A 27,776-nucleotide genomic window follows, 5' to 3' on the forward strand; every position below is an offset into this window, starting at 1 on the left:
CGGATGTTGGCCAAGGACATGCCTTAGTAACTAGCAAGGAGTTCACGTTGAGAAGGTTTGATAGGTCAGACTAAGAGCTACTACTCATTCCTAGCAGCTGTCGACGTTGACTCCGCTCACCTCAGGATAGGAAAGTAATTCAAACTATCATGATGAGCCAGGCCAAGCAAGCGTGCCCGTAAGCTAGAGACCTTGGCTTGACAATGCGGAATTGAACTCCTTCTTTATTGAACACGGGGGTGCACGCGTGGCGGGGCCAGCGGCTTGTAGAATGACACAAGCAGTCGGCCGAAAACAGAGAATGATGCTTACACCAAGCACATGCTCTTCACCATGTTTGCCCCTTGCTACTCTGCTCAAGCTTGCCCTCGAGCTCGCTCACCCGGTTCTTCAGCGTTAAGTTTTCCTCGAGCAGCGACCGGTTCAGGCTCTGCAGACCCTTCACCTCCAGCTCAAGGTCTTGCGTGCGTTTACCGGCGACAGTACCGCCGTCGCTCACAGCATTCATAACTGCTGGTGCAGCAGGGGCACATGGCATGGCGGCAGCAACGCCAGGAACACCGGCGACACCGGTAACTCCGTCGGCGGCAACAGGCAGGATACTATGTGCAGCAAGCGCACTGGCATACATGCTCTGCATGTAGCCTTGTGTGCCGGTGACAGTACCACCCAGTGCTTCCACCTGCACTATCCGAGGAGGCATCTTTCCAGTTCGCCTATACGCCACTTCTTCTTCAGTAGTAGCATGCAGTAATCTACAGTTGGGACGCCGACATGAAGACTTCTGGAAATCCCGACAAAATATCAGACGACATAAATCACTCCCAGTGTTGACTTCTGCAACAATTTCCTCAGGTCCAAGATGCCTGAAGGAACAGCCTGTACCTCTACTGCATGTCCCGCGAAGGTAATTACGACAAACCTTGGAAATATCCTTGTCCATTGACCCTCTACCGTCTCCCTCGCGCTCCCTGTCGTCCATGGCCAAATTAGAACTCAACTAAATTAGAATTCTTCTCACTTCAGTCCTCCAGGTACAGATTACAGGGCATCAGTTCTTTTCCAAGCCCAAGCCAGCCACACACCAGAACGGATGTCTGCGGACAGGGACACTCTCTGAGGCAGTATGAGAATGTAATATCACTGTATTTGTTTGGAGAACTGAACAAAATGTGTACAATTACGTACAAACACCCAAAATTTTAGAAGCTAAAAATAATAATGCTAAAATTTGCGTTCGAACGCGATAATTATCTCAGCTAAAAAAATGGAGCTGAGCATGCACACGGCTGTCAAGAAGCGGCAACTTAGAAAGATGGCGTCGGTTCGAGATGGCATGGTAACCGCGCACGTGCCGTGGTCCGTGACTTGCTCATGTATGCACGCAAATGCAAGTCACAAACTCACAAAGATCGTCTTTGCATTTGGAGAAAATATCTTCGACTCTCTTTGGAGGTTGGCGAGGTTTGCCTAATCTTTACTTGATTGCGATGCCGGTATGTCCTCTCAATAATTAGAACAAAGAGAGCTGATGATCGCTTCATTGCTGAGCAGAAGTAACAATCAACTCTCCTCATGTCCTCAGTGCCAAAGGCAGACGACTGCAATTCCACAACGAGCATTTCACGATGATGGAAACAATAATCGTGTACTAGTACACACTTGGACCATTTGGTCATCCCTATTCTAGCCGCTAGTCCGTCCAGCAAGCAGATATTGACTATTACGATAAGTACAACTGCGTGAACGAGGGCTCACCCAGCAAATTCAATTCAAGACGTCACTCCAGGCAAGAATTAGGGTCTTTACTCGAGAACTTCACAAATACAGGTCAAGGCACCCCACAAAACTGATAGATGGCAAGAAGGAAAGACAAATAGGCTAGACAAAGTGTCCCAAGTGATTGAAAACAGCAGATCTACCAAATAAGACAGCTACATATGCCTAAACAACGATTCCCATACAGTAGAGAGTAGTATCAGGCAGAATGAAAGCCTTGGAAGTGCACAAATACAGCCACGACCGCCACAAAAATTGGACGACCGCCACAAAAAAATTCTCATTGCTCTACCTCCTTGAAGGGTGAAAGTTACCAGTTATCCTATAGCGATGTCAGTTTATGCCTGTTGGAACCCCCCACAGCCCGCACGAAATACCTTTCAAATAATTCCAGGATGCAATTGCAGCTCCAGACAAGGGGAAGAAGAACACCGTGAAAAATAACGGCAACGATGCCCAAACACTCGGGAAACGGCTGAAGTCTTCCTGAAGATGTTAACATTGAATAGCCATCGATTACCAGCGTGGTTTGGTGACTTTAGAACTGTTTTGAGACTTAGAACGAAGCGATATCTCAAATTTGATGGAATTGTTACCTGTCAAATGCGCGGGCGAGCAGGCCAGCTGACTGGTTATGCATGAACATGCATGAGCATGCATTGTTTTTCATGGTTCACGTGCAGAAAACTAAGTTGCCGCGATCCAAGTGCAGCTAACAGCCGTGAGCATGCAATCCGCGATCCGGATACACTGTAGTGCAGTGTGCAGGGAGTCGTAAAATACCGGTATTTTACGACTCCCTGGTATTTTACGACTCCCTGGCAGTGTGCATGTGATGCATTTTCCCTGACGTCATTACGTCCTCAGCTTTGTTTCAGATGAAAATGTTCATGTTGTGATTTTAGGTCGAGAAGGAAGGGATCGAAATGGCGACTGAAACTGCCTCGTCAGTCGAGGCATGTGTGGAAGATGTTCCTGCTGCAAACAAAGCTGGTGAACCTTACTGTGTGGAGAGTATGTTCCTGCTGTTTTGATTGTATAGATGGTTATTCTCTGTACTTACGTAAGATCGGGTTCGCTGTTCTCCAGTTTTACTGATAATCAAGGATAGTCAAGCTCAGCATGGACTTCGTCATAATGACTATTCTCGATACAGGTACATTGCACTGCACATGCACAGAAGTTGAGACTAGATCCAGCTCGCCGATTTTTAGGTTTTTGTTGAACGATGGCTTTCAAAATAGAACTACTTGTGAAAGTAATAATCTGAAACATAAGAGATAGTACTGTACATGCACTCGGAAAAGTTTGAAATATGTTGTATGCTGTGTCTTGTTATGCACGTACGTCAGTGAAATTAGACTTGCAGTCAATTTTCTGGGACTCTATTGTAGTAGTCATCTATTCAACAATTCATAGGGTACCCTGTAAAAAGGCCCTAGGCCTGTGGGACTGCCCTATTCAAAATTTAATAACAGTAATGTGTCTGTCTGACTGAGGTGTCTTATTTTGCTCACAAGTGTGAGGTTTACAAACACTCGAAGTGTTTTTCTTCTGTATTGCTTCTTGTACACGTACGTGCTTCGTCCAGGGCTTACTGTGCGCGGCGTATTCACCGCATACGCAAATCACTTCACTTTCAACATGGCCACAAGAGCCGTTACAATCCCAAGAAGATAACCGTGGAGAAAGTCACGGATGTCAGGTAACAAGCTTGATGACGAGGCAGTTGTTGATAAATCCATTGTGCTATTAAATTGCAGTCCCCCACCCCCCACACACACTAACCAACCCCTTCCCCAAATCAATGAAGTGAAACAATGGATTTCCTATGTTCTTGCCCCACGTATATAAATTCAGTTTCTTGATTTGACTGGTGAAAGTTAACATCATAAGCCAGGCAGGTGTTCAAAACCCTGCCCTCTGGCCATTTTCCACGGCTTACAGCACAGTTCTAAATAATGAAGTACACTCAAATGCCTCTTATCCGGACGCCTCAGATACAGGCACGTCTCTCTACCGGGCACTTTCAGCTTGAGTTCCTATAGTACAAATGCTTCGAATTTGGTTTCTTTTACTTTTTCCCTGTATGTGGAAGTGCTTATTTTTCACTGCCAGCCTATGTAAGTAGATGAGTTATCCTGAGATACGGGCAAATCTGAGATACGGGCAGTGCCCGGTCCCAAGGTGCCCGGATAAGAGACGTCCGAGTGTACATGTATCAGGGATGAGGAGGGGTAGAGTAAGCAGCTGCTATGCATTGCAGCCGCATTACTAACACAGTGCCTGATATTTAAAAAATAATAATAACTGTACCATAGTCTCTACGCCATAGTGCAGTCAGACTGGTCTCTCCAGTCGAACCACTCCATATGCTCATTTGAAGATTTGTTCATGACCAATATCCCTCACTGCTCCTTGTCATTTTCATAGTTCTGAATGCTTAGTTACAGAACACGGTAAAACCTGTTACGACGATCACCAGTCCCAGAGGACTACAGTCAACTTCGCTTATAACGACATTCAGCGGGGCATCAGAAAAGTGTCCTTATTCGCGAAGTGTCGTTATACCCAAAGTCCCATGATATGTATCACAGTTGGATGGGACTTTGCTCTGGGCATGGAAATTCTGTCGTTATTAGCGAAGTTGACTGTACTACAACTAGGACCAAGGGATGTTATATGAACTTATTTCCAGTCAAATGACCTTGGATAAGGAGACCATTTGTGCACAGTGACCACATTTGGAAGGCTCCTTGCGTGGTCGCCTTAGACAGGTTTCTCTGTACGAATAATTGTGTGAGCATGCCTTCTCGGTGTGTGATTGCTAATTTTTAAATAGCCGAGCTCACCGTATTTAGAAAAGAAACTCTGTGTTCTGTTGTCCTGTGCTGCAGATACTTGCACCTTGTCCTGATGTCAGCGGAGCGAGCTTGGGCCTATGCCATGGAGCTCCGGCCACAGAGCAACACGGAGCCGCGCAAGCACTTCTCCTTGCTGAAGAAGCTGCGTAGAGCCGAGCAGTATGCTGTTGAGCTGGAGGAACTGTGTAGTGCGTGTCCGCAGGCCGACGCTCGAACGAAGCTGGAAGCCCAGGTTAGCTGGTGGCTGAAATGTTTGTTGACACAATGAGTTTCAGTCGGATTGAGTTGTCTTGTCTTTGTGAAGAATCCTGTCTTGCTCTCCTTTACACCATGGCGTTGCTTCGCACAACGAAACTCAAAGGCTTGTGTGTCTGTGTACTGGTGACCCGTGATACAAGTATGTGTTGGGTGTGCATGATTGTATGTGTGTGGTGTGTTTGTGTATTTGTTGGGCGGTCTGCCTGGCCTCTGTGTTCTCATTGTCCCAGGCGTACTCGGCGTGGATTCATGGCACGCGCCAGTTTGAGCTCAAGGACTACAAGAATGCCCTGAGTTCTTTTCGGACAACAAGGTTAGGCATTCTCTGGTGAATTCATCAGCTGATCTTCATATTCCGTGATTCTGCAGTGGCTTTATGGATCCTTCACGTCTTGTGGAATGTCTAACTCTTGGTGTTCTTATGCATGTGGTGCATCTCTGCCTGTGTGATGTTGCATGCATACCAACAGAACGATCTATGAGCGCTTGTCTGAAGCTCTTGTTGATGAGGAGCAGCGACGCACCTATCAAGCTCGGGCGCAGGAAGTGGAGCCCAACATTCAGTACTGCGCGTACCAGATTGGTCAGATGCAAGGCACCACAGATATCAAGAAGCTCATGGAGCTGAGAAAGCAGGCGGCCATGATGTCCGGAACGCAAGAATTCCTAGCGGCGGAAATCGACGTAAGACTTGTTGCTGGATGGTGTGTCACGTGTTAGCGCATGCACAGTGCATGGTGTAGGCATGCTCCTGTAGACGGTGGCCTTTGCTCTGATGCTGGCTGGGACATTGGCCTGTGAACATACCATTGCTGGGACTCTTGCAAAATGTGGCACTTTGCGGAATGTTTCACGTATCTCAGGACTGTCTTTCCTACCCCCCCCCCCCCCAGCTGTCATTGGCTGCTCTAGTACATGTACATGTATAAGTATTGTCATTATTGTGTAAAAATATATGCGTGTCTACCAATGCCCCATACTGTACATGTACTATCCGTCTGTATCTCTGTGCTGTAGAATGCTCTCTCTCAAGTGCGCGAGAAGCAAGCGACCAAGCTGCAGGAGGTCAGCTGGCACGGTGCCATGGTGCCCGTGCGCAACGAGAAGGTACGCGTCTTCCTCATCCACGTCCAGGACAGCAAGGGCGAGGCGGAGCGTGCCGAGACGCACGAGGCGGTCATGGAGCTCTATGACAACATCCTCTCTGAGTGCCAGCAGGCCGCTCACAGTCTGCAGGAAGACCTCAAGGTCGAGAACGCTGTAAGTCCAGAGCAGCAAGATCTCTGCATTCAATGAGCTAGTATGTGTGTGTGTGCTCTTTTCGAAGCATCGAATATTCACTTCTGGTAGATGGGTACCTGAAACGTACGACTGGCCGTGACATCTGGCCTAGGTGCTAAACAACTTTGTCTAATATGTTCCGGGTGTTGTTTTGCGGCGCGCTTGTGTGCGTGTTTGTTCTTGTGTCCAGAACAAACGTCGCAGTGAAACCATCATCAGCCAGCTGCAGCAGCTCCTGGCGTATCTTTCGTTCACGAGACTGACCAAGACTGCTGAGCGCAATCTGCTCATGGCTCAACATATGTCGCAGCAGTTTGCGTTTGGCCCGCAGCTAACTGGCCGGGAATCATCTGCCAAGGCAGCGGCTGCAAGTGCTGCAGTGGCCAGTGCGCCTCCTTCCAAAGCAGTTAAACCTGAGGAAGTTGTACGAGTATACGATCTTGTATTGCAGGTAGGTCATTGTATGTGTGTGCAGATAGGACTGGGGATTAGGTGCATGATATTCACCCGGTGTAATGCGTGTACTTCTAATCCAACCAAACCTTTTTGTCTGAAGGCCTATTCGCCTAGTGGGCATTCATTAGTGAACAACAGTCATGGGATCTGGAGAAAAAGAAAGTGTGTCGCCAACCAGTGGCCAGTAGGACAGGAACGCACTACTGCATCTTATCATGGGGAAACGTTGCATGTACTGTTGAGGACAGTGAAATCCGTTGAGAAGTCAAGCGGTTACTGAGCGCTGGCCTCGCAGCCGTGGGCACTGCTGGTCCATATTTGCAGGGTGTCCGGTGCGTGTAGGCGCTTAAGCCTGGTTCACACTAGGCCGATTTTCCGGCCGATGCTCCGACACCGACTCCGACATGGAGTCTGCCGACTGTGTCGACTGAGTCGGACGGCCTGTTCACACACGGGGAACGACTCACTCGCAATAGAGTCGCATCGATTATCCATAAAAGCAAGAGTTCATGGGGGTTATGAAATTTTGGTAGGACTTTACATCTCATCAAGACTCAAGAGTACAAAAGTACAAGAGGTCATGAGCTCGACATCGACGCTCTTTGCTGTCATGGTGAAAAGCCTACCGTGATTGGTCCGATGACCGCTCCATCACGTGCAAGCAGTAAAAATCGGCCGGCTTTTCGGCTAAATATCGACCAGTCGATACTTGGCCGAAAACTAGTGCGACAAGAAAATCGCCGCAGATTTGTCGGAACCCTGTACGACAACACAGTTCACACTACGCAATTTTCGCCCCGATCTTGAGGATTTTTCGTACGAGTCCATGTCGGCCGGAAAATCGGCCTAGTGTGAACCAGGCATAAGGCAGTAAGGGCGCCAGCCCCTGTCATTCCATTTCAAATTTTGAATGTCCACAACAGTAGTTGGATACTCTGGCCAGTTGTGGATGTGGCAATGTGGCAATGTTCTGATACAGTTCTTCGTTCTATAGACCTTATTCGACACACGTCACGGGTCACGTGGACCCCACTCACGTGACCCAAGGAACCTCCGAAAAACTGGACGAGTGGCAAGAAGTGTTTTGTTTTGAAAGTGCGTGTTGATAGTTGTGGGCAAGTGTGTTTGGAGGAGAGCTTTGGAATTGTTCTGGGTAGCTGTCACTGTCGTTGGTCAGGGAGACGTGGGTAGGGAGTGTAGTAGTATGGTGAAGAGTTGCTGTGCAGTTGGTTGCGCTAACCGTTTCGCGAAAGGTGGTGGAAAGAGCTTTTATAAGTTCCCAACTAATCAGCTCAGGAGAGCAAAGTGGATTGCTGCGCTGAAGCGCAAGAACTGGCAGCCCAACGCTTCCAGTTGGGTGTGCTCGGATCACTTTGTAAGGTTCAAGAAGAGCGACGATCCACTATCCCCTGATTTCGTCCCGCCTGTTTTTTCAGACGAGGGTCGAGTAAATGGTGAGAAAGCTTACGTAAAATTTGATCGCCACAAGGCCCGACGGCATGCAGCTTCAAAGCCAACAGCTCAGCCTGAAAATACATGCCATGGCAATCATGAGCCCGTGCTGACTGGAGAAAGTGACTGTAATGCTGACAAGGAAATCGAAGAGGAGAGTGCGCCGAGAGATTCATGTTCGTCAGACTCTGTTGAGCCAGCGTCCCCAGCTCAGCCAGAGCTCACTGAAGCCAGCAGCCATGTCGACAATAGTGCTGAACAAGAAAATGACGATCTGCGACGGCGGCTAGCCTTGCTTCAGGCGACAGTGGCACAGCTGGAAGAGGACAAATGCCAGCTGAATGGTCAGTTGCAGGAACAGAAATCTGCTATTTCTGCTCTCACCGTCAAAGTACAGCACCTGGAAGCCACTGTGAAACATCAAAAATCAGAGGCGGCAATGTCTTCCATCATATCAGGATTCAAGTCCAATGATGACATGGTGAGATATGAAACTGGCCTCCCATCTTTTGCTGTGCTGGAGAAAGTGTTCGCATTTGCTGGCAAGGACATCCCCGACCACCACCGAGCGGCACTTCCGTCCTTTGCGCAGTTTATTATTGTCCTGATGAAGCTGCGCCTCAACTTGCACGATCAAGATCTAGCACATCGCTTCGGCATTAGCCAGTCTACTGTCTCAAAGTACTTCCACAAATGGATCCACGTCCTTTATGGCAGGCTGCAGCCGTTGATCATCTGGCCAGAGCGCTCCGAACTGTACGCACGATGCCATTGGAGTTTCGCGGACAGTTTGGGAAGTGCATTTGCATTATTGATTGTTTTGAAGTGTTTTGCGAAAGGCCACATGATCTGATGGCCAGGGCTCAAACCTTCTCTAATTACAAACACCACAACACGGTTAAATTTCTTATTGGTATCACCCCGCAAGGCACTATTTCCTTCATCTCCAAAGGATGGGGTGGCCGGACATCGGATAAGTACATCACGGAGCATTGCGGGCTGTTGGACAAGCTATTGCCGGGTGACCAGCTAATGGCAGACCGGGGATTCACGGTCAGTGATGCCGTTGGCCTGCACTGCGCTGAGCTGGTCATACCTCCGCTCACAAGAGGCAAGAAGCAACTGTCGAGAATCAGCATTGAGAAGGCCAGGAAGCTGTCTCGGCTACGAATCCATGTGGAACGTGTTATCGGCAACTTGCGGCAGAAGTACACTATTCTGCAGTCAACCCTGCCAGTGAACATGCTGATGAGTGATGCCTCAACAGGAGTGTGCACCATCGACAAGATTGTCCTGGTGTGCTCTGCGCTGTGCAACTGCTGCGACTCAGTGGTGCCTTTCCAGTAGAAGTATTGACTTGTTTTTTTCCTTTTTTTGTCCTGTATTGTGGAACGTGTGGCATGTTGTTGCTGCATAGATTACCTGGACAGGAGTGCAATGCAAATTATGTTACTTGTATTTTACCACTCCCTCGAAGAACGGCTTTTGTCCCTGTGTCTAGTTATCACCAATGTGTAAATCTCAATCAATCACACTCCATTACACACACACACACACACACACACACACACACACACACACACACACACACACACACACACACACACACACACACACACACACACACGTCATGTTTCAAAAAGCACAACTTGAAATCATCATATGATTTCATCTTTTTCTTTTTCGCTTGCCTGCACATAATAATAACAAGCCCCAGTGGTCATATTGACTCAAGTTCAAATTTCTGACATGGTGGAATGTATGATCCTGCAGCCATGCATGAGCATGGCTGTTGATTTCTATGTACATGTATGGTGCAATCATTTGTGTGAGAAGTGAGAGTTTTGGTGGGTTGGGCATAGCTCCTAGTTACATAATTGCATCAGGATACATGCATGTATGCACACACACACACACACATACACTACTACTACTACTACTACTACTATGTACAGCTGCCCTATCGGGCCACGCCGCTATCATAAGCGGGAGACAACAACTAAAAGAGAGAAGAGAGGAAAGAAAGAGCGAGAGTCAACAGAATCTAGCATGGCGTTGCACACACACACACACACACACACACACGTACACACAGTTATTCCTTCTTCTTGCATGCTGCGCATATCCACTTGCGTTTTGGTTTCTGCTTCATGCGAAGACATACCAAGTGAAACGTCTTAACTCTGCAGTCTGGATGTGAGCATTCCACCACGTCGCCGTCCTTATCCTCGTTGCAAGTGCATACAGCTCCATCAGAATTGGCGGCAGTAGATTTGAAGGATTTTGTAAAATACTTGCCGACAATCTCTGGCAGCACGCCAGCCTTGTAGAAAGACGTGATGGCTTGGACTGTCTTGTGGAAATCTGGATCTGGATGAACGCGGATGACTACACATTTCCGCACGCTCCACACCACAAAATCCGAATATGCTGCCTTGCATACAAACATCTGTGCTTGCACTTGGTATGCATACTTGTGACCAAGGCGCAAATGGAATTTTCCATCGACCTCCTTCAAACAGAAGTTGGTGTCCTTTGCCAGATCATGGAAGGACTTGTTCACGGCTTTGAAAGGGCATTTCACCTCAAGGACGCCATATCCGCAGCAAGTACAATTGATGTTTCCATCAGGACTGGCACCGAGATACGGATGAGTGGTGGAGATGACGAATCCTGAATCAGTAACTTTGAATTCGCAGTGGTTAGGCTCAAACAGTTTGACGTAGCAGTCTCGGGCAGTCTGCTCATGCTCCAAACCCCAAGTGGTCGCTGCAGAGGAAAACTGATATGCATCGGGGTAGCAAATTGCACGAATTAGAGATGATGATGGGTTCGCAGGGGGTGTGTGAGCAGCATCACGGAACTTTGAAGCTGTCACACGCCCTGCGCGGAACCTGAACCACAGCTTGCTCTTGCTCTGATCGCGGGTTGCCTTTTCAACAGCAGCCGATTCTGCTGCTGTCACTCCCATGCCTTTCAAAACATCATCACACCGGTTCAGCAACACATCGAGCGATGCGTCTAGCATTGCCTCGTCATAGAGGTCGGTGATATAAGCTGGGAACCCAGCTGGGCGGGTTGGGACATACCTCTCGCAGAAACCAGGAACAATTGATAGTATCCCTGGCTTGCTCTGCGTGGAGGCAAGACCAGAAAAGAACTTGTTGACTTCACTGGTGGTTGGCACAGTGTATGTCGGCAGTTGTGTGGTGACCTCCACACTGGCTGCTGCTGGCTTAGTGCGCTTGCTGCTCGGCGCGGCGAAATCCATCTCGCATATCCTGGCATACTGCACAGGCTGCAGGGATGGGGCAATCCACTGACATTGCGTGGAGGTGCAGGCGGAATTTTCTTTCACGAAATCCGTCCTGGCCACCAGAGTAAATAGCAAGGCGGCAATGTGGGAGCATGCCTCGCCCAGGCCAGCCATACACGTACAGTGGGCACAAAGCACACTCCCATCCATGTCAGCTGCCACCCAAGGCTGCAGCTCAGCAGAGGACACGGACTGGGAGTGACGGACCTTCGCCATCACAAATGCTCTCTTGCCATCCGCAGTTGCAGGAAAGGTGACGACATTGCCAACCCAACCAGCAACGAAAAACTGGTACCCCTCCAAGCTTTTGTACGCCTTCATCTCCTCTTTCGTGCAGGGACTCGGCGCGTTCACGAGATAGTGGTACAAATCAGGATACTCCACGCTGGGGAAATCAGGTGTGGCACCAGGCGTGAGAGATCTGCTCGTCACGTAGGGGTCCTGGTCCGAGCCGATGATGGCCAGCTTCTCGGCATACCGCGTCTTGCCCGCTCTATCCAAATCGCGATAGATTTCGGACAACTCTTGAACCGCCATCACTGCTAGAACACTCAAAACTACAAGAAGACTGCTTACTGCTCCTAACACCTGACAAACCTGCATGAAAGTACTTCGAGAAAAGGAATGAGACGAACTCCGATATTGAAAATACATTCAAAACAAATTTCCGTGATGCTCAGCTGAGGCCTTTTTGCCACTCGTCCGGATCACGTGTCCGAGTGCCGGGTGCGCATCCTCGAAGGCGCCCCGAAAAATCACGTGATCGAATAAGGTCTATACCTGTATGCAGTCTCTGCGCTTAGTATGGTTTGGGTATTCCGCTTATTGTTATTGCTACAGAACGTATCTGATATGCTGGATCTTGGCGGTGTGGACGAGGACGAACAGCTGACGAGAGAGCTCTCGGCATTACGCCTCTGCTTCCGCTCCTTTAGGTGAGCAAACCGCTTCATTTTAATGCTCAGATGCATTGCGTTTGCATACAGCCCATTTATCGGCAGTGAAACTTTCAGGGAAATCCAGTGAGCTTTGATTTGCCCATCAGAAATATCACCTTTGTTTATGTGCACCAGTTGTTGCACTCAAGCTCCCCTTATCTAAACTCCCCTGATTCTGATTGTTCCACCAACCGGACATACTCTGGGTCATGTGCTATACTATACTGTACTTGGCTGTACTCTGTGTTTTGTTTCCGGCTTGAAAATGCTCTGACCCAGTTTATATACATGTACAGTGTAGCACGACTTGGAATGTAGCTCCGAGCTGCTTTTAAAGACGATCCAGTGCAGCGTAGGCCGGGAGTTTAAGTGTACATGTATTTCAATTTGTTGTTTTCGTGTGCTGTTTGTTGGCTTGATGGTATCTCACGCAGGTGTTTCTTTAGTGCTGAGGCATATGCAGCCACTCGTAGATGGAAAGAGGCACTGGCGCTGTACGACCGAACGTCTCTACTGATCAGCGATGCTGAATCGCAGCTCTCACAGTGCAGCCTGACTGTATTAAAGGTAGGTCATGTGTGTGTGGTGGGGGGGGGGGGGGGGGTATGTGGATAGGTGTGTGCGTGGGTGTACGTTTGTGTGCATGATGGCCAGGACACTGTATCTCCAGTGCTGGAGAGCAGCGAGGAAACAGATGCTCCACATGCATGCACTTGCGTCCTGCTGAAGCCATTTCTTTTTCCTTGATTGCTGAGCTCCGCTTTGTTTGCTGTGTACTTGTGAGAATCCCATGCATGAAACACACACAGCTCTGAGTAACCCAGCGTAGCAAAAGTACTAAAGTTCTCATGATTCGAGTAACGCTGCACACGTGTTAAGTTGCCGTGGCTGTGGCTGGAGTTCTCTCTTCAACCTAGATGTTTTAATAGATCGTTGATTGCAAGCATGATTTGACTGAGGTACGATCTGTTGAAGTTTCACATTCAAGTATGAGACGGCTCTCAAAGGCTTAAAATTTCAACTCCGGTATCAAGCACATCTCTCTGTAAATTTATTGTCCCTGTGGTGTTGCTGCATCATGCTTTCCATGTTCAGGAGGAAGCAGCAGCTGCAGGTCGGTTATCGGGCATTGTTCGTGGGCGATTATGTGCCGCTCAAGCATCGTATATTTTAGGTAAGTGTCTTTCAATAGCAGATTAGGTGTGAACTAACAGTTACACCTCATCTTGCATTGCTACTTGCTCACAATTTGTTTGCCACTACAAAAGGAAAATGATTCAACGCTTCCTACTAAGACTATCGCCAGGAATGATGGAGTGGGCCTGTGAATTTAGGTGCTTGTGGTGCGCTAAAATGTCTGCTCGTCCATTTGATCTTGTTGTGGTGACCTAACTTTGTACTCAAGGAATCAGTGCCGAGCAGCAGACTGGAAGAATTAGCAGAATTCAAGCGTACATTTATCTTGTTGAGATTTATAGCAATGTTGCTTCATAGGAATAACAGTTGCTAATGAACACTGCTGCATCACCTCTCTTGCTTGCGTGTACTTACAGATGTGGAAGCCGTCACAGAAAAGATGGGTGGTCTTGACGTGGCCGACAAGGTTAGTGCAACACTAAGTACTGTGCGTATGCAGGGACGTCAGACACGGTACGGTCACTACGGTACTGACCGTACCACGTTTTGCCCCAGGTACCCCGTGAATCAATAAAATACACTAATCTGGGCTCAAAATTTCCAAAATGTTTGGCTCAGAAACCCCTCCCCTACGAGTAAATTGTACTTCATGTGGTGACCGTACTACGCTAAAATACCTTCCGACGCCCCTGGTATGTATGTGTGTGCGCACGCGTCCCAATACCAATGCCGATGCTGAGCCCCCTATGTCAGTCGGTGCGTGCAGAGGGGACACTTGACCATTCAGGTCAGTGTGTGTGTGTGTGTGTGTGTGTGTGTGTGTGTGTGTGTGTGTGTGTGTGTGTGTGCGTGCGTGTGCGTGCATGTCCATGTGTGCATGTGTACTTGTTTGTCCATAGTTTGAAGTTTATGCGTTTACACAAATGAGCAAACAAGCAGGGTGCTCCACTGCTCTAAGTGGCTGGGAATAAATGTGAAACTCTTGAGTTCCTGCAGAGCTCTCTGTCTGTCTGTCTCTGTCCCTTTCTCTCTCTCTCTGTCTCTACTCTTGCCTACTCTTTGAACCCTGTGCTTTATTTCCCTCTTGTATTGTTCTTGTAGCCTCTTCTCGATCGTCTCGACAGCATAGCAGCGGACAAGGGATTGACCACAGGCCAACCAAACATCATCGCATTCCCACCGGACTTTGAGGCGATCGCTTGCAAGCCACTGTTCTTCGACCTCGCCCTGAATCACATCGATTACCCTGACCTTGATGATCGTATTGAAAAGCAGGCCGGTGGCCTTACGGGCTTTGTCAAGGGATTGTTCTGGGGAGGCAAATAGTTTATTTTTCTACGCCCCCTGCACACACCCAGTTATGTTACTTGCTAGTATGCTCTTCAAAATATTCTTTAGCGACTTGCCGCTTGTTGTGTTCATGCTCATTGAAAGAAAAACAGAGCTTGCATGCCCTGACCTGAGTGCAAAATTTCATCCCAATAATAATATTTTCCATGAAACATCATGCCATAAAATCGTACAATGTATGTGTACACATGCTACATGTACATCACTAACTCGACCTGGACCTACGGCTGAGCTTTTTGCACACTCACCACCTCATCATGTACATAGCGTCTCTATTATTTTAGTATTGCATTGTTGATGAAATAATTTCTCAGCGAGCTAGCTGAACATTTTCAAATGATTTGGCTCTCACTCAGACTGTGGCTTGTGTGTGTGTGTCCACTTGCATGACGTTGTGTAGATGCTTCCTGCAGAGGGGTGTGAACACGTACCTATTCCATTGCTCGGCAGTTCTGTGTGCATGCTTTACATCATGGCAAATGTGTTGCTGCATGTCCCGAAATGATGGAAAGGAGTGCTCTGAGCTGAGCTGCCTCCATACAGTTGCAACCCAAAGTGCAAGACTGGCGCCCTGGCCCTGGCCCAGTTCTGACTAGTGATTACATCATTGTATTTGCACATGCATGTGTACGTCCAATTGCGTTCATCCCACTTCCAGGGCTAGGGAGTCTAGGGCGGTGCAACTTGAATTCGCCAAATAGGCACTCTGGGTGGAATTTCACAGAGCCCAACTGTATTATAGTACAAGTCAGGGAGTCGTACAATACCTGGTACAAGTCATGTACTGTAAAAGCAGAAATTTTCGGTGTTGTAATATTTTCGGTATTCTCCAAAATCGGCAGTTCGGTAGAGGGAAATTTTCGGTAAAACCCGTTCTCCAGGTAAGTGTGCTAGTACTACACGTATACAGTATTGGTTGTACCGAAATTATTTGGTGCGTTTTATTTTCGGTAAAAATTGTCGGCACCGAAGTTACCGAAAGTAAAACACCACCGAAAATTTCTGCTTTTACAGTAGATCTGCATGCCAGCATGTGAACTGTGCAGATCCGCTGCTACAAAACCTGGAGAGATTGTCGTAACGTATCATTCGTTACTGCCAACTGGAGCTACTCAACATACAAGACATGTGTGCTACGAGCCAATCATACACAATGCATCGTCGTCATGACAACAGAAGCGGCAGAGCGATATCGCCAATTATTATTTCACAAATCAATGGTGACTGTAGACAGCTGTAGTGTTTGTGGACTTGTGGTTATAAACAGATAGGTACTGTAGCAACAAGGTTGGGGAAATACCACAACTATAGACACTGATGGATACTTCAGGTTAGAAAGGACGACTAAGACTTGGGGAAAGTATACTCTGGTTTCTCTTCAACCACGAATAAATCTTTCGCCTTTTACTAAAGATTTCCGTGGAGAGGAACAATGAAGGAGTCTTCGATACAATTTTTCTTTAGCCCTTGCTTTCTAGCAGGGCTATGATAAAAGGCAACGAAAGATGATTGTGTGTTGGTGCATGTGTATGGTGGCACATTTTATAGGCCTTGCGTGCTTGGTGGATAGAGCTCGAAAAATGGCAGATTCTGCTGAAAAAGCATTGAAAAAAGCATATTTGTTCTTTTGGTAGGTAGATGTGTTATTTTTTCTATCCTAAATGCATGAAGCCGGGAAACTCACATGATGCAGTGCAGTATTCACACAGTACTACATGATTGTGCAGTCATGGCCAGAGAATTCCGACCCGCACGCCCAAAGCAGCGCTGAGTTTCCATTTCCATTACATCCATGCACGTTCCAACAAAAACAATAAACGATCTGAGAGCCACAGGGGCCGCATGAGCGTTGGCACGTGGATCGGACTTCTTTGGCCAGGACTACATATCCAGGATGCTGTGTCCGAATCGGGTCTGGGTACAACTCTCTCTTTAAAAGTCACTTTTAAACTTTGCACCACTTGCTCGGAAGGTTGCTTGAAGGGCGTTATTTCCCAATGGCTGTGTGCTCAGACAAGTGCAAAGTACACGTAGCACTGAGTTTCGTGACTACTGATAGTCGTTTCTAAGCACTCGCAGACTCCATTGCAGTCATTTACACATTAGGGTACCTCAACTCAACGGAATACGGTCTCTTTGCTGCATACACCATGAACAGTCGATGATGTATGCAGCAAAGCGACTGTACTGTGTTTGAGTTGAGGTACTACCCTACTATTGATAGTCACAGAGTGAATTTGACTTTCAGGTATGTTCAGGTCGAGGCAGCAGCTAGCACTTACACAGTTTTCTGCGGTACAACACCCACACGTCCTACACATGGCAACCATGTACTGCAATTGCACCAAGTTAGTTGCCGGTGACCAAGGCAATAGTCCTAGGAGACAATCATCATCAGCTCCCCTGTACGAGACTAATTCCCCGCGGGCTAGCACTTCAGCATGTGGTCACTCACACTAACGCAACCGCTAGAAATAATTGTTATGACATGTTTAGATGGTGGCAGTAGTGCCAGTAAGTAGTGCACGGCCAACCTGGCTTGACTCATGACTGGGTCAAGACCCGAGACAACCGATTGACATATCGTCGGCTCTACATCATGGGGAGATAGTGCTTGCCCATTTCCAGTTGCTACTTCTACACATAGAACGATGGCTCTTTTACACTTACAGCCTGTCACCTATCCTGTCCGTCTCTCTGTCACTCCCGTCCGGGGCAAGAAGTTTACAAGCGAATGGAGCTCCACGGTCCACTTCATTCTCGTACTGAGATCTACCAGGCTCTCCAGCTGGTCTGCATTGCTGCGAGTAGGATTATCTGCGCAACCGATTATGAAAGACTGGACTTGAACCGTGACTGAGAAAGCGGAGCGCTGTCGCTGTCACTCTGAGTCTGAACATACCGGAGCCCGGCTCATTGAATGAGAGGAACCGAGATGGCTTTGCGGCCGCCTCCCTATTTCCTCGCAGCCGGGACGATACTTCTGGTCTGGAGAACACTCGGTGGCCATAGTCAAGTAAGAATGTAACTTTGTGGAGGACAGGGCGGGTTACGGGGCAGTCTTTTACTTTTAGTTTGTCGTAACTCCGGAGCTCCATGGAGCCACGCTGCACATACATGTACTTGTAGCATTTTACAGGGATCTGCTCTGGTTATGTAGCCGAAAAAAGCCCGCGACTGGCTCTTGCTACAGGCTACAGCTCGCCCATTTTCTGCAGATCCAAGCAGCTAGCTGCATGATTTGACGCTTTGCGGCCTTTTGCTGCCAAAAATGTGCACTAGTCTGGGAAAACCCCTACGTTGGTGTTGCAATCGCGTGTCGCCAAGGCGGATTCAAAGGACACAGTACAGCCGGTTCAAAAAGGAACAACTGCACTTGCTGCAGCTGAGTCGTTTCAACTTCCTGTAGGGATGATCTACATAATGTAAAACTGCCAAAGACACAACCCCATTTCAGGATGCTCATTCTCCCTTTCTCTGTCCATTTCCCCTTCCTGATGCGTAGACCAACTGTTGAACCCGAGACCACTAGGTCGGGGGAGGTTGACCTACCTCATCGGCACGCATGCCACGCTCCTCTGTGTTGTCAAAGTTCGCTTGTCCACTTTTGTCTACCTCCCCTTTTATGTTGCTGGCCAGTGCTTTGTAGTAAAAAAAAAAAAAAGGAAGTAGTCGCATTGGGAGTGGGTGCATACATCACCACTACTTGCTATTGCCATGTATTGGACTCTTGCTATCACTTGTCAGAATTTTTGACAGTAGCAGGATTCACTGGAGGAATTTGCAAAGACAGATTGCCCAGTTGACTTCACTTGGACCTGTATTTCTTGGTCTGCAGCATGTACCACCAGGCACTGTGGGCGTGCAGTCGAATGGGAATGGGCAAGGTAAGTTAGTTTTAGAATATACCGTAATGACATCATTGAGTCATTGGGGAATCAAGCTGTGGCTGCAGCAACTGGACTACACCTGCATGTTTTGACCAGTATCAACATTAAGAAGTGTGTTTAGTTAGCTCCCAGAATTTGGTGGTTTAGTCAATAAAAATGCAGTCTACAATCATGCAGATAAGATCCAATTCTTGCATGCTTTTGGAATTCTCCACTGTATTATGACTGTTTTGTCGTAGCAGGGTCGTAGCAGCTAGCATATGGCATGTACTGTATAGCTACAAATGACATCAGTAATGACGCAATGCTCAATCCTGTGTTTGTGTCGGTAGATGATGCCTTGGGACACGGCATTCCGTCCGTGTTGGAAGTCACCGCCAATGGGCTCACGAGGCAACTCACGGTCCAGGCAGGGCGGACCGTGGCGTTCAGGTGCCGTGCTACTACGGGTGCTGCCACCGACTCCACCATTGACACTGTTCGCAGCTGGCATCGGTTGACTCCGGACGGCGAAGCTGCCGATCACCGCCTTGTGCCGTTCACCCCGGACTATGCCGACGTGCTGATCTTTAGCTCTGCAGCGTCGGACTCTGGTTTGTATGCGTGCTCTGCGTACGCAGCCAGCGGTCGCATTGTCAATGGCTCTGTCTATCTGCAAGGTACAGTGCACATGCACTTTTATCAGTTTTATTGCACGCTTATAGCAGAAACCATTCCATGAATCCCTTAAAACATTACACCATAGCGAGGGGTTAGTTATGGTTTACGATATTTATTCTCAATAGACAGGAGAGCGAACAAAGCTGATCCGCTCTCCCCAATTGGTAAACTCAAAGTGTGATATGCCCAACCTCGATGTATACAAGGTAACAAGAGTACAAAGCACAGAAACAGCAGCGTGCAACACTTGCAACGTAAAGCATTCTAGGATTCAGAGCATGGCACATGCACGTGTTCCAGCCAGGACTAGCGGTAGCACCAGAGTGTAACAATTGTTACGCTTATGTGAGACTAAGGCTTAGAGTCCGGTACGGGCACTGGTGAAGGACTAGCGACAGCGGTGTGCAATAATTGCCATGGCGGGTCATTGGTGAATGGACATTCCCCGTGCATATCCAGCGTAAACCCTCCAGAGTTCATACAAGGATATTTCACGTGCCGTAAGAATCCTGACAAGCGCCCATCACTGGCGAGCATCCACGCACTCCAAACCTTTAGTACCACATCTGTACAGTTGAACACAGTCTCTACTACCTGCTGGTCTGTTGGTACGATACACATGTTCTGGTAGCGTATTGTCTCTTCCGAATACGGTCATTTTATGCATGCCAGTGTGGGTGCTTATCAGCGGTTTTACAGACAGTGCAGGTTTGTAGGACAGGTTAAGAGTCCGCAACATAACATACATCACACTGGATGGCAGGAGATGAGATTTGGTTCTCTGAGCTGTGCTGAAGAGCATGAACCTTGTGATAGGGTGCACCAGTTGCTGTCCGGAGATTTCACTGTTTTTAAAAAAATCAGGAGATGCACTTGTGCACAGCCTGACGGAGATCTGGGAAGGGGAGGGGTACAAGCGATACTGGATGTCGACTAAGAACTCTCCGGGCCCTGTTCGGATGCGGCAGTGTACAGTTTGCAGTGTGTTATGGATACGGCCTCACGTCGTGAATACTTGACATTACTCTTGTCCTGGGGGCGGTGTATTATCAGGATTCGATCTTCGCAGGATTGCACTGAAACATTATACTTTCCAGAGTATTTTAAATTGGCCACGCTGGTGTATAACGGTATGCTTCACCAGCTTGGTGGCAATAGTCGCTTCGAATGTGCGTCTGTTGGTCATATACTGATGTGTGTGTTAGGAGTACAAGGCCCAGACTAATTTCCAGCCAATCTTTCAGAGATATAAGTTTGCCGTAGATCACCGATTATGGGGTACTTTTAAGGGGACCCCCCCTCGTCAGGGAATCCAATACTTGCTTTTGGTACTGTTAGGATTGGTTGTTGCCATAATAAAGCAGCCATATACATGTGAATGGTCATGCTTTTAAAGCACATCTCACCTACATACAGTTGCTTGAATCAAGTGCTGACCGTATTTTAGGTTTGCCTGCTACTCTGTGCTGTTCACTCTGAATAGTGTTGTGACAGTCGTCCTCTTTTCTTCTGCGTATTGTAGTTTTGGAGTCCGCTATTGCACAGACTAGTCCTGCTGTAACCACTGCCACTCCTGCTGTGGACACTGCGATCAACTCTGAGCTGAGAGATGATGGTGAGTAGAACGTGTGGGGCGCCATGCCCAGGCGGGGTTATCTAGTCACCCGTGTACATGTACATGCGTATATTATACTATAGAGGTCATGCGAATGACATAATCACAATAATATCATGATGTCATTCCTGTAGAACTTGAGATGATGTCATTTGCTTAATACTATAGTATGCGTTTTGCGTAGGTGTTAATGTGAGTTGACAGCTGAACGGCTTCACCTCTACTTCTCTTACTCTCCGTGCATTACTCAACTGCACCATGTTCATGAATCATGACGTCACCCAGCTGATGCTTGCTCGCCGAGTCGCCATACACGGGGCCACGCACATTCCTGCTTTGTGCACGCTCTACAAAGCACTGCATTCATTTTGCAGCCGAGCCGGGGCAGTACGGTTGCCGAAATGCTACCCCCACCATCCCTCCCATACATGTATCTCAGTCTACTCGTATCATGTCAGCATCACATACTAGTATTCAATGTCATATCATGAACCATGCGTCTGTGAAAGAATACACCGTGCGCCGCTGGGCTAATTTTCGCAACTGGCTGGTGTCTTCCCGGCCATCAGTTAGTCTCAGGATTACACTTCACTTCACCCGATCATCAGTTGGTCTCGGGATCCATACATCTTCGGTTTTAAGCTCGTAACATTTACTCCACGCTCGACTGTCCCGGTAACCCAGTATTGTACAGTAACTCGCGCCAGCCCGTGCATGGCCCAATTCCAACTCTCGTTGCATTGACGCCACACATGTTTGTATTGCAGGGTGTAGACCTCTATATGCTTTGCATGAAATACACGTCACCCTGCTCTTCTCGGGTATGCCCGTGACACATGTCTGTGCGATTTTCTGTGTAGCGATTCGGCTCAGCATCCTGCCCCACGGCATTGCATCCGCGCAGAACGGCAACGTGACGTTGCGCTGCGAGCACGGCATTCCACACGGCACTGGTATCCTAGAGGAGAAATTCACCAGGTTAGATGCCGGCGCTGTTGATATGAAGCGCTTCAGTCTCCTACGCAAACAAGTGGACGGCATGCAGGTCGGACATACTGGTGGAATGTTTCAGCTGAATAACCTGCAGCCCGAAGATAGTGGGATTTATGGATGCTCATTGCATACAAGTACCGGAGCTGTCAACGTGGCTGCCCTTCTTCTTGTAGGTAAGCAAGTGTGTGCATGTGTGCGTGTTAGCAGTGAGCGGGTTCGGGGCGCGGGGCTGCTGAGTCATATTTTCTTCTGATTGCCTCTCCTCGCTACCGGTGAGATCATTTGACCATTCCGGGCAATGAGCAAGCAAGCATGCACACGCGTATGTGTGTGTATGTATCTGTGCGTATGTGCAGGTGAACAGGCTGGCATGTGTACATGTGGCTACACAATGTTTTTTAAAGTTCTTGACTGTCTGTTCCTGGTCCAATCCATTGTTTTAGGTGATGTTACGGATGCTCCCCAGTCCATTGCTCTAGATCTAACACAAAGCCAGCATGAGCAAGCCGCACGCTACACTGTGGAGTGTCAGATATTGTCAGGTTTCCCATACAACGTCTGGTTTGCCACCTCTGTCAATCAGGCGCTCGCCGACAACATGGACGCAGTCAAAGTCTGCTTGCCAGACACGGTATCCTACCACGTGCGCATCAACATCACTGACACCAGGGGCAATGTTGTAAAAGTCGTGAGCAAGACAATACCTGGTGAGTTATCAGATTCTTACTCGAAGATTTTCTTTGCACGCAAGACTCCAAACATTCGATGCTTGTATGGTCAGAAGTTCCTTATTGGTATCTTCTGCGCTGTATGTGATTGTGTTATCCTTTTGTTCATGAAATTAGACTCGTTCAGGTCGAGCTTACAGTCCATTCAGAAAAAGATGATATCCTAGCTTTTGGCCATAAATAGGTCAAATTTTGAGTTTTTGTCACAATTTTTTTGGCAATCCCCCATGGAATGCTCTTCCAATCGTGTTTTTGAAGTCTATTTCTCCAAAGAGCAAGCCATAACAAGAATAGGATTTCGGCCAGGTTTTGCCCCCCAAAGCACTGAATTGGGGAAAAGCCATGAAAATCCAACCCGCGTACTCCACTTGCAGAACAGTACATTTGCGGTTCAAACCCCAGTTGAGGTACCTTTTTTGGACCCTTCTTCAAGTTTCGAATCTTGCGGCACTGGCAAAATCACCAAACACGGGAGCTCTCCAGAGCCAGCGCTCATCTTTTTCTGAATGAACTGTAGTCTCATCTAAAACACCCTGTACTTTGGTGCTTGTGTTGTTACTGCAGCCCTCCGTCCTGTTACCACGGCGGAACTTCCCACTGAGCCACCCACGGCAGGTGAGTCACGGCCACGACTTCTACTTGCGCTCTCACACCCCCCCCCCCCCCACACACACATGCACATGAAAATGCACACACACATACACATACACACGGACACACACACACACACGCACACACACATACACACACAAACAAACGCACACATACATACACAAACACACACAAACACACACACACACACACACACACTCACTTGTACACATATACATAGAGTCAGGTGGTCGGTACCTGGACACTTTTTGTGTATACATTTTCTGGGAGATATTTTTTGTGTAGTAAAATCCATTGCGAAGTAGTAAAAGTCCGTGCATGGGTCAAGCAGACGTGGAGTAATCCTCTCATCGAGTGTTTAAAAAAAAAAATCCGAACTCCTATCTTGCCGGACACTGTCACTGAAAAGCAGCCAGTTTTCACGAGGAAGTATGTTCGAGTTGATGGTGTTCAATGCCCGGACACTTTACAATTTTTGCTCAGCTGCAGCGATTAGTGTCGATATTTATTGATTGAAAGCTGATTTCCCTGCATTCAACATGTCTTCGGTTCACACCAGCAGTCGTGGACAGTCTGTATAAGATAGGCCCGAGTGAAAGCCATGATCATTATTGTCCTCTTGAATTGCATGGTTGGGATATGTGAATTTTGAATAGCCTTTGAGAATTTACAATTCTAACACCGGCAGTAACCAAGCTGGTCACCAGTGGCAGTTCTACGAATCCCGTATCCTGTGCTGGTGCGGCGCTAGCCACTTTCCACTGCTCGTACCGTGCGTCCGGTATGTCATATCCCTCAGCCAGGCGCCTCTTGAACAGTAGTTCCTCATCTGGGCTGATTGGTTCAACACTTGGTGTAACTTGTTTGGTTCAGCGCGATGGACTGCAGACGGTGCGAGCACATCCTGAGGAATAGCTCCTCTGTCTGTAGGGTATACTCCGGTGACTTTGAAACTTGCCATGAATATTGGCAGGAGTGACGGACTTCGTGAAGGCCTCGGCGAATATCGGTAGAAAGTCCGACAGGGCAAGACTATGGTTGGGCTTCAAGCTAAGCAGGCAGCTGCACTTGTGCTTTGGTTGTGCGCTCCCATCGAACTGAACACAGTCTTATCCTGTGGTTGCCGGATGTACGTTGTCTTCGATGGCAGTGCAATGAAGATAACATTTGACTTTCTTGCCAACTTGAGTAACTCCCCGCTGATGTGGGAGGAACCGTTGTCCATAAGGATCAATTGCATCTTCTCCCGGTACGTTGAGGATTGGAACAGATCCTGAAACCAGCTCTGGAAGAGCTCTCTATCCATGGAACCAGTCTTGCTTGTGCAGTAAATCGCACATGATGGTCCATTCTCCACCCGGCGTGTGGTTAGCTGCGCACGATTGTATATCAGCTGAGGAGGCAGATGGTTGCCGCACGCATTGATGCAGATATTTGCTCTGACATGGTCTTGGCTATGTTTATGCAGCTGCGACGCCTTTGTTGCTCTAGCCGTAACAACTCTCTTTGGAAAAGGCTCGCGATTGAGTCCATTCTTGTCGACATTCCACAATTGGCCCGGAGCGATGTTGTGCTTGTCAATAGTGGCCTCCAGCAAGTCGAAAACCGCACTGATTGTAACAGGATTGGCATTTCTTGCTCTGGAGAACTAAAAATAATTTGTAACGAAAGTATTTTCACTCAAGAGCTCACCTCTGCTGATCCCGAAGCCTGAATTTGCCAAGGAGGTGATGTAGTCAACGAGTTGATCTTCATGTTCCTTCGCAAGAAGTGGTGCGGGGCAAAGTTTCGTTGACCATCCATGGACCCGATCATATAGAGTGGATTTCTTTACTCCGAATTTTTTACTTGCTTTGCAAATAGAGAGGCCGGCGCTGCATGCCACCATGGCTTCCTCCATTGTGGAATTTATGAGCGAGCTGTGTTGGGTGGGTTTGTGACTTGTGGATCTGGGGATATCATTTCCGGGAAGCGTTTCCAGTTGGTTCGTCGCAGCTGAGGCCGTCTCTTGCCGCCAGGACTCGCCAGTTGGGGAAAATCTCGGGAAATTTTGCTGTTGTAGACGTGTTAGCAGGCATGAGAGATATCCCTTTGTTATAGCTCTCACATGCTTTCTTTTGACTTCAACTTGCTTGGGGATGTTGGTTATTGTGCTAAGAACAGCCCGTGACGCTTTGGCTGCGTTTCAGCTGGTGTGTCCGTGGTTCAGGAGAGGGGATTCTCTTCGTCGTGACTAAATTTCACTCTAATTTCGCATAAAATAATTCAACGGCACAGCATGCCATTCTCGTTTGAGCTGGCGATTTGTGGCTCCGTGTGCTGTCAAATCCTACCCGGGGTATCATTTGTGAAAATGTGGGGGGTTAAATTAAGATAGCAACTTCAGAGAAATAAGGTGTCCGGGCATCGATCACCTGTCCGGACACTGGTCACCTGGCTCTACACATACGTGCGCATTTTGTATGTCTCTCTACATACCAGCCTTTTACCCAATGTGCAGACAGCACGCTGTTTCGTCCTTTGTGGACTCATCTGCGCAGTACAGAGAAAACGAGGCCGAACCTGATAGCAATGAAAAATAAAAATTTCCAAAGCCAGATTTAAACCAGGCCCGAACCGTACTTTGCCAGAGTGCTCAAACTGACAAGTCAGTGAGTGCTGCGTAATGCAAACAGCAAAGGCACTACCCCACATGAGAGTGCTCAACTACAGTCAGACCTCGCTTATCCGGTCCTCTTTTTAAATATCCGGATCCCTCGCCATCCGGAAGAAAATAGCTGGTTACAGATTTACAGCATACGTGATGCATCCAACATAACTGGTGTTTGGTTATCCGGTTCCCTCGCCTATCCGGATTTTTTTGTGGAAAACAGATGTGTGCGGTTAAGCGAGGTCTGACTGTACTGCAAGAGCAGGAGCGAAATACTAGCTAGCTATGTACCTGTAGTGACCCGGACAAGTGTACAAGGAGGCCTTGGCATGTGGAATTGGGTATTTTCCAGGGGCGTAGGAGAGCAGTTTAATATTGGTGCGGCAAAATTGTGAGAGGGGGTCGGGATTTTTTTTGAAAATTGGGCCTAAAAGGCCATATTTTAATGCTACAGAATAATATGAGAAATAAGAATATGCATGCTGATGATACACCGCATTGTCGATGTAAAACATGGTACCTGTACAAGAGTCGACAAGCCATCAACAAGGTTGAAATGTAAAAAAAAAATCAAAAATTATCGGTCCGGCGACCGCCGGGCCTGCCGGACCGGTTCCTACGCCCATGTGTTCTAGTAGTGAATTGAGGACACCTTCGAAATAGTTGTGGCTGCGTCACCGAAGTCTTATGTGTGTGTTTGTGTGTGTTTGTGTGCATGCGTGCGCGTACATGTGTGTGTGTGTGTGTGTGTGTGTGTGTGTGTGTGCACGCATGCGTGCGTGTGGGTACACATGTGTGTTTGTGTGTTTGTGCATGTGCATGTTTGATCGTAGCACCAGCTGTATCGGTACTGGCCTCGTCTCCGGAAGCACACCTGGGCGGATCTGTGTCCTTCCACTGCCGAGTGACCTACTCTGGTGTGTACTCCATCGCCTGGACGCGCCACACTGGTGCTGAGCTACCTGCGGGCAGACATCGGCAGGACGGCGAGCACCGGGAAACACTCCACTTGTGGCGCATCCATGCAGGCGATGGCGATGGTTATCGCTGCACGGTGCAAACCGCAGCTGGACTGAGTGTGTCGGCAGTTGCACAGCTGGCAGTGGGTAAGGGAACGAAAATGAAAATGATTGACATCTACTGTAAAAGTCGAAAGGAAAAGGACATATGGAAACGAGTTAAGAGTAACTCTCCACCACTTTAACTAGATACTATATACAGTCAGAAAGTGCAACAACTAGGCACAAAACTGACAGAGTACAGTCAGACCTCGCTTATCCGGTCCTCTTTTATCCGGATCCCTCGCCATCTGGAAGAAAATAGCTGGTTACAGATTTACAGCATACGTGATGCATCCAACATAACTGGTGTTCGGTTATCCGGTTCCCTCGCCTATCCGGATATTTTTGTGGAAAACAGATGTGTGCGGTTAAGCGAGGTCTGACTGTACTGAGACATACTACTGAGTTACTCTTAACTCGTTTCCATATGTCCTTTCTACTTTTATTATTGGCTCAATACCCGAGTTTCAACTCTACTGTAAAACCGGGAATTTTCGGCGGTGTAATATTTTTTCGGTATTTGCCAAAATCAACGGTTCGGTAGGGCGAAAAGTTCGGTAAACCAGTTTTCCAGATCCGAAAATGTTTTTTGCACGCTGTGTCACAGTGTGGGGCATGGGCTTGTTGAATTTTAGGTCGCGTTTTGAGGTAAAAGTTCCCTGTACCGAAGTTAGCGAAAATAAATCTCCACCGAAATTTTCCGGTTTCACAGTATCCGCTTCATGAGAAACCCTGC

General features: G+C 48.0%; 3 protein-coding genes and 1 non-coding gene across 4 annotated transcripts in view; all 4 read left to right on the plus strand.

The window, feature by feature from the left end:
• Positions 1 to 2,658: 2,658 nt before the first annotated feature.
• Positions 2,659 to 15,186, plus strand: LOC135817602 (signal recognition particle subunit SRP68-like). Its single transcript, XM_065330824.1, has 13 exons — positions 2,659 to 2,793; positions 2,869 to 2,935; positions 3,371 to 3,484; positions 4,677 to 4,875; positions 5,132 to 5,214; positions 5,372 to 5,585; positions 5,919 to 6,161; positions 6,373 to 6,633; positions 12,247 to 12,341; positions 12,779 to 12,911; positions 13,440 to 13,518; positions 13,898 to 13,947; positions 14,583 to 15,186. Exons 1-13 carry the CDS (start codon positions 2,706 to 2,708, stop codon positions 14,805 to 14,807), a joined length of 1,851 nt encoding a protein of 616 aa, XP_065186896.1. The 5' UTR covers positions 2,659 to 2,705; the 3' UTR covers positions 14,808 to 15,186.
• LOC135817611 (peroxynitrite isomerase THAP4-like) lies at positions 7,003 to 10,527 on the plus strand. Its single transcript, XM_065330836.1, has one exon. The coding sequence runs from the start codon at positions 7,843 to 7,845 to the stop codon at positions 8,941 to 8,943; it is 1,101 nt and encodes a 366-aa protein (XP_065186908.1). The 5' UTR covers positions 7,003 to 7,842; the 3' UTR covers positions 8,944 to 10,527.
• A 1,007-nt stretch (positions 15,187 to 16,193) lies between the features above and the next one.
• On the plus strand, positions 16,194 to 16,315 carry LOC135807222 (U5 spliceosomal RNA). The gene has a single exon (XR_010551514.1). It is a non-coding gene; the product is annotated as a U5 spliceosomal RNA (small nuclear RNA).
• A 1,207-nt stretch (positions 16,316 to 17,522) lies between these two features.
• Positions 17,523 to 27,776, plus strand: part of LOC135817622 (uncharacterized) — a 132,697-nt gene continuing 122,443 nt past the window's right edge. Inside the window, exons 1-8 of the mRNA XM_065330848.1 lie at positions 17,523 to 17,847; positions 18,670 to 18,718; positions 19,054 to 19,380; positions 20,904 to 20,996; positions 21,857 to 22,162; positions 22,433 to 22,696; positions 23,282 to 23,332; positions 26,813 to 27,085. Of these exons, the coding sequence (XP_065186920.1) occupies positions 17,752 to 17,847; positions 18,670 to 18,718; positions 19,054 to 19,380; positions 20,904 to 20,996; positions 21,857 to 22,162; positions 22,433 to 22,696; positions 23,282 to 23,332; positions 26,813 to 27,085 (1,459 nt within the window). The 5' untranslated portion in view covers positions 17,523 to 17,751. The remainder of the gene's footprint in view (positions 17,848 to 18,669; positions 18,719 to 19,053; positions 19,381 to 20,903; positions 20,997 to 21,856; positions 22,163 to 22,432; positions 22,697 to 23,281; positions 23,333 to 26,812; positions 27,086 to 27,776) is intronic.

Source organism: Sycon ciliatum, chromosome 1 (assembly GCF_964019385.1).
Source record: "Sycon ciliatum chromosome 1, ocSycCili1.1, whole genome shotgun sequence".
NCBI lineage: Eukaryota > Metazoa > Porifera > Calcarea > Leucosolenida > Sycettidae > Sycon > Sycon ciliatum.

Excerpts from the sequence above, each read along its gene's own strand:
- LOC135817602 (XM_065330824.1), top strand. The coding sequence starts at position 2,706 with ATGGCGACTGAAACTGCCTCGTCAGTCGAGGCATGTGTGGAAGATGTT. Across the intron at positions 5,586-5,918 it reads TCCTAGCGGCGGAAATCGAC|AATGCTCTCTCTCAAGTGCG; the intron begins GTAAGACTTGTT and ends TCTGTGCTGTAG. Across the intron at positions 12,342-12,778 it reads CTCTGCTTCCGCTCCTTTAG|GTGTTTCTTTAGTGCTGAGG; the intron begins GTGAGCAAACCG and ends TATCTCACGCAG.
- LOC135817611 (XM_065330836.1), top strand. The coding sequence starts at position 7,843 with ATGGTGAAGAGTTGCTGTGCAGTTGGTTGCGCTAACCGTTTCGCGAAA.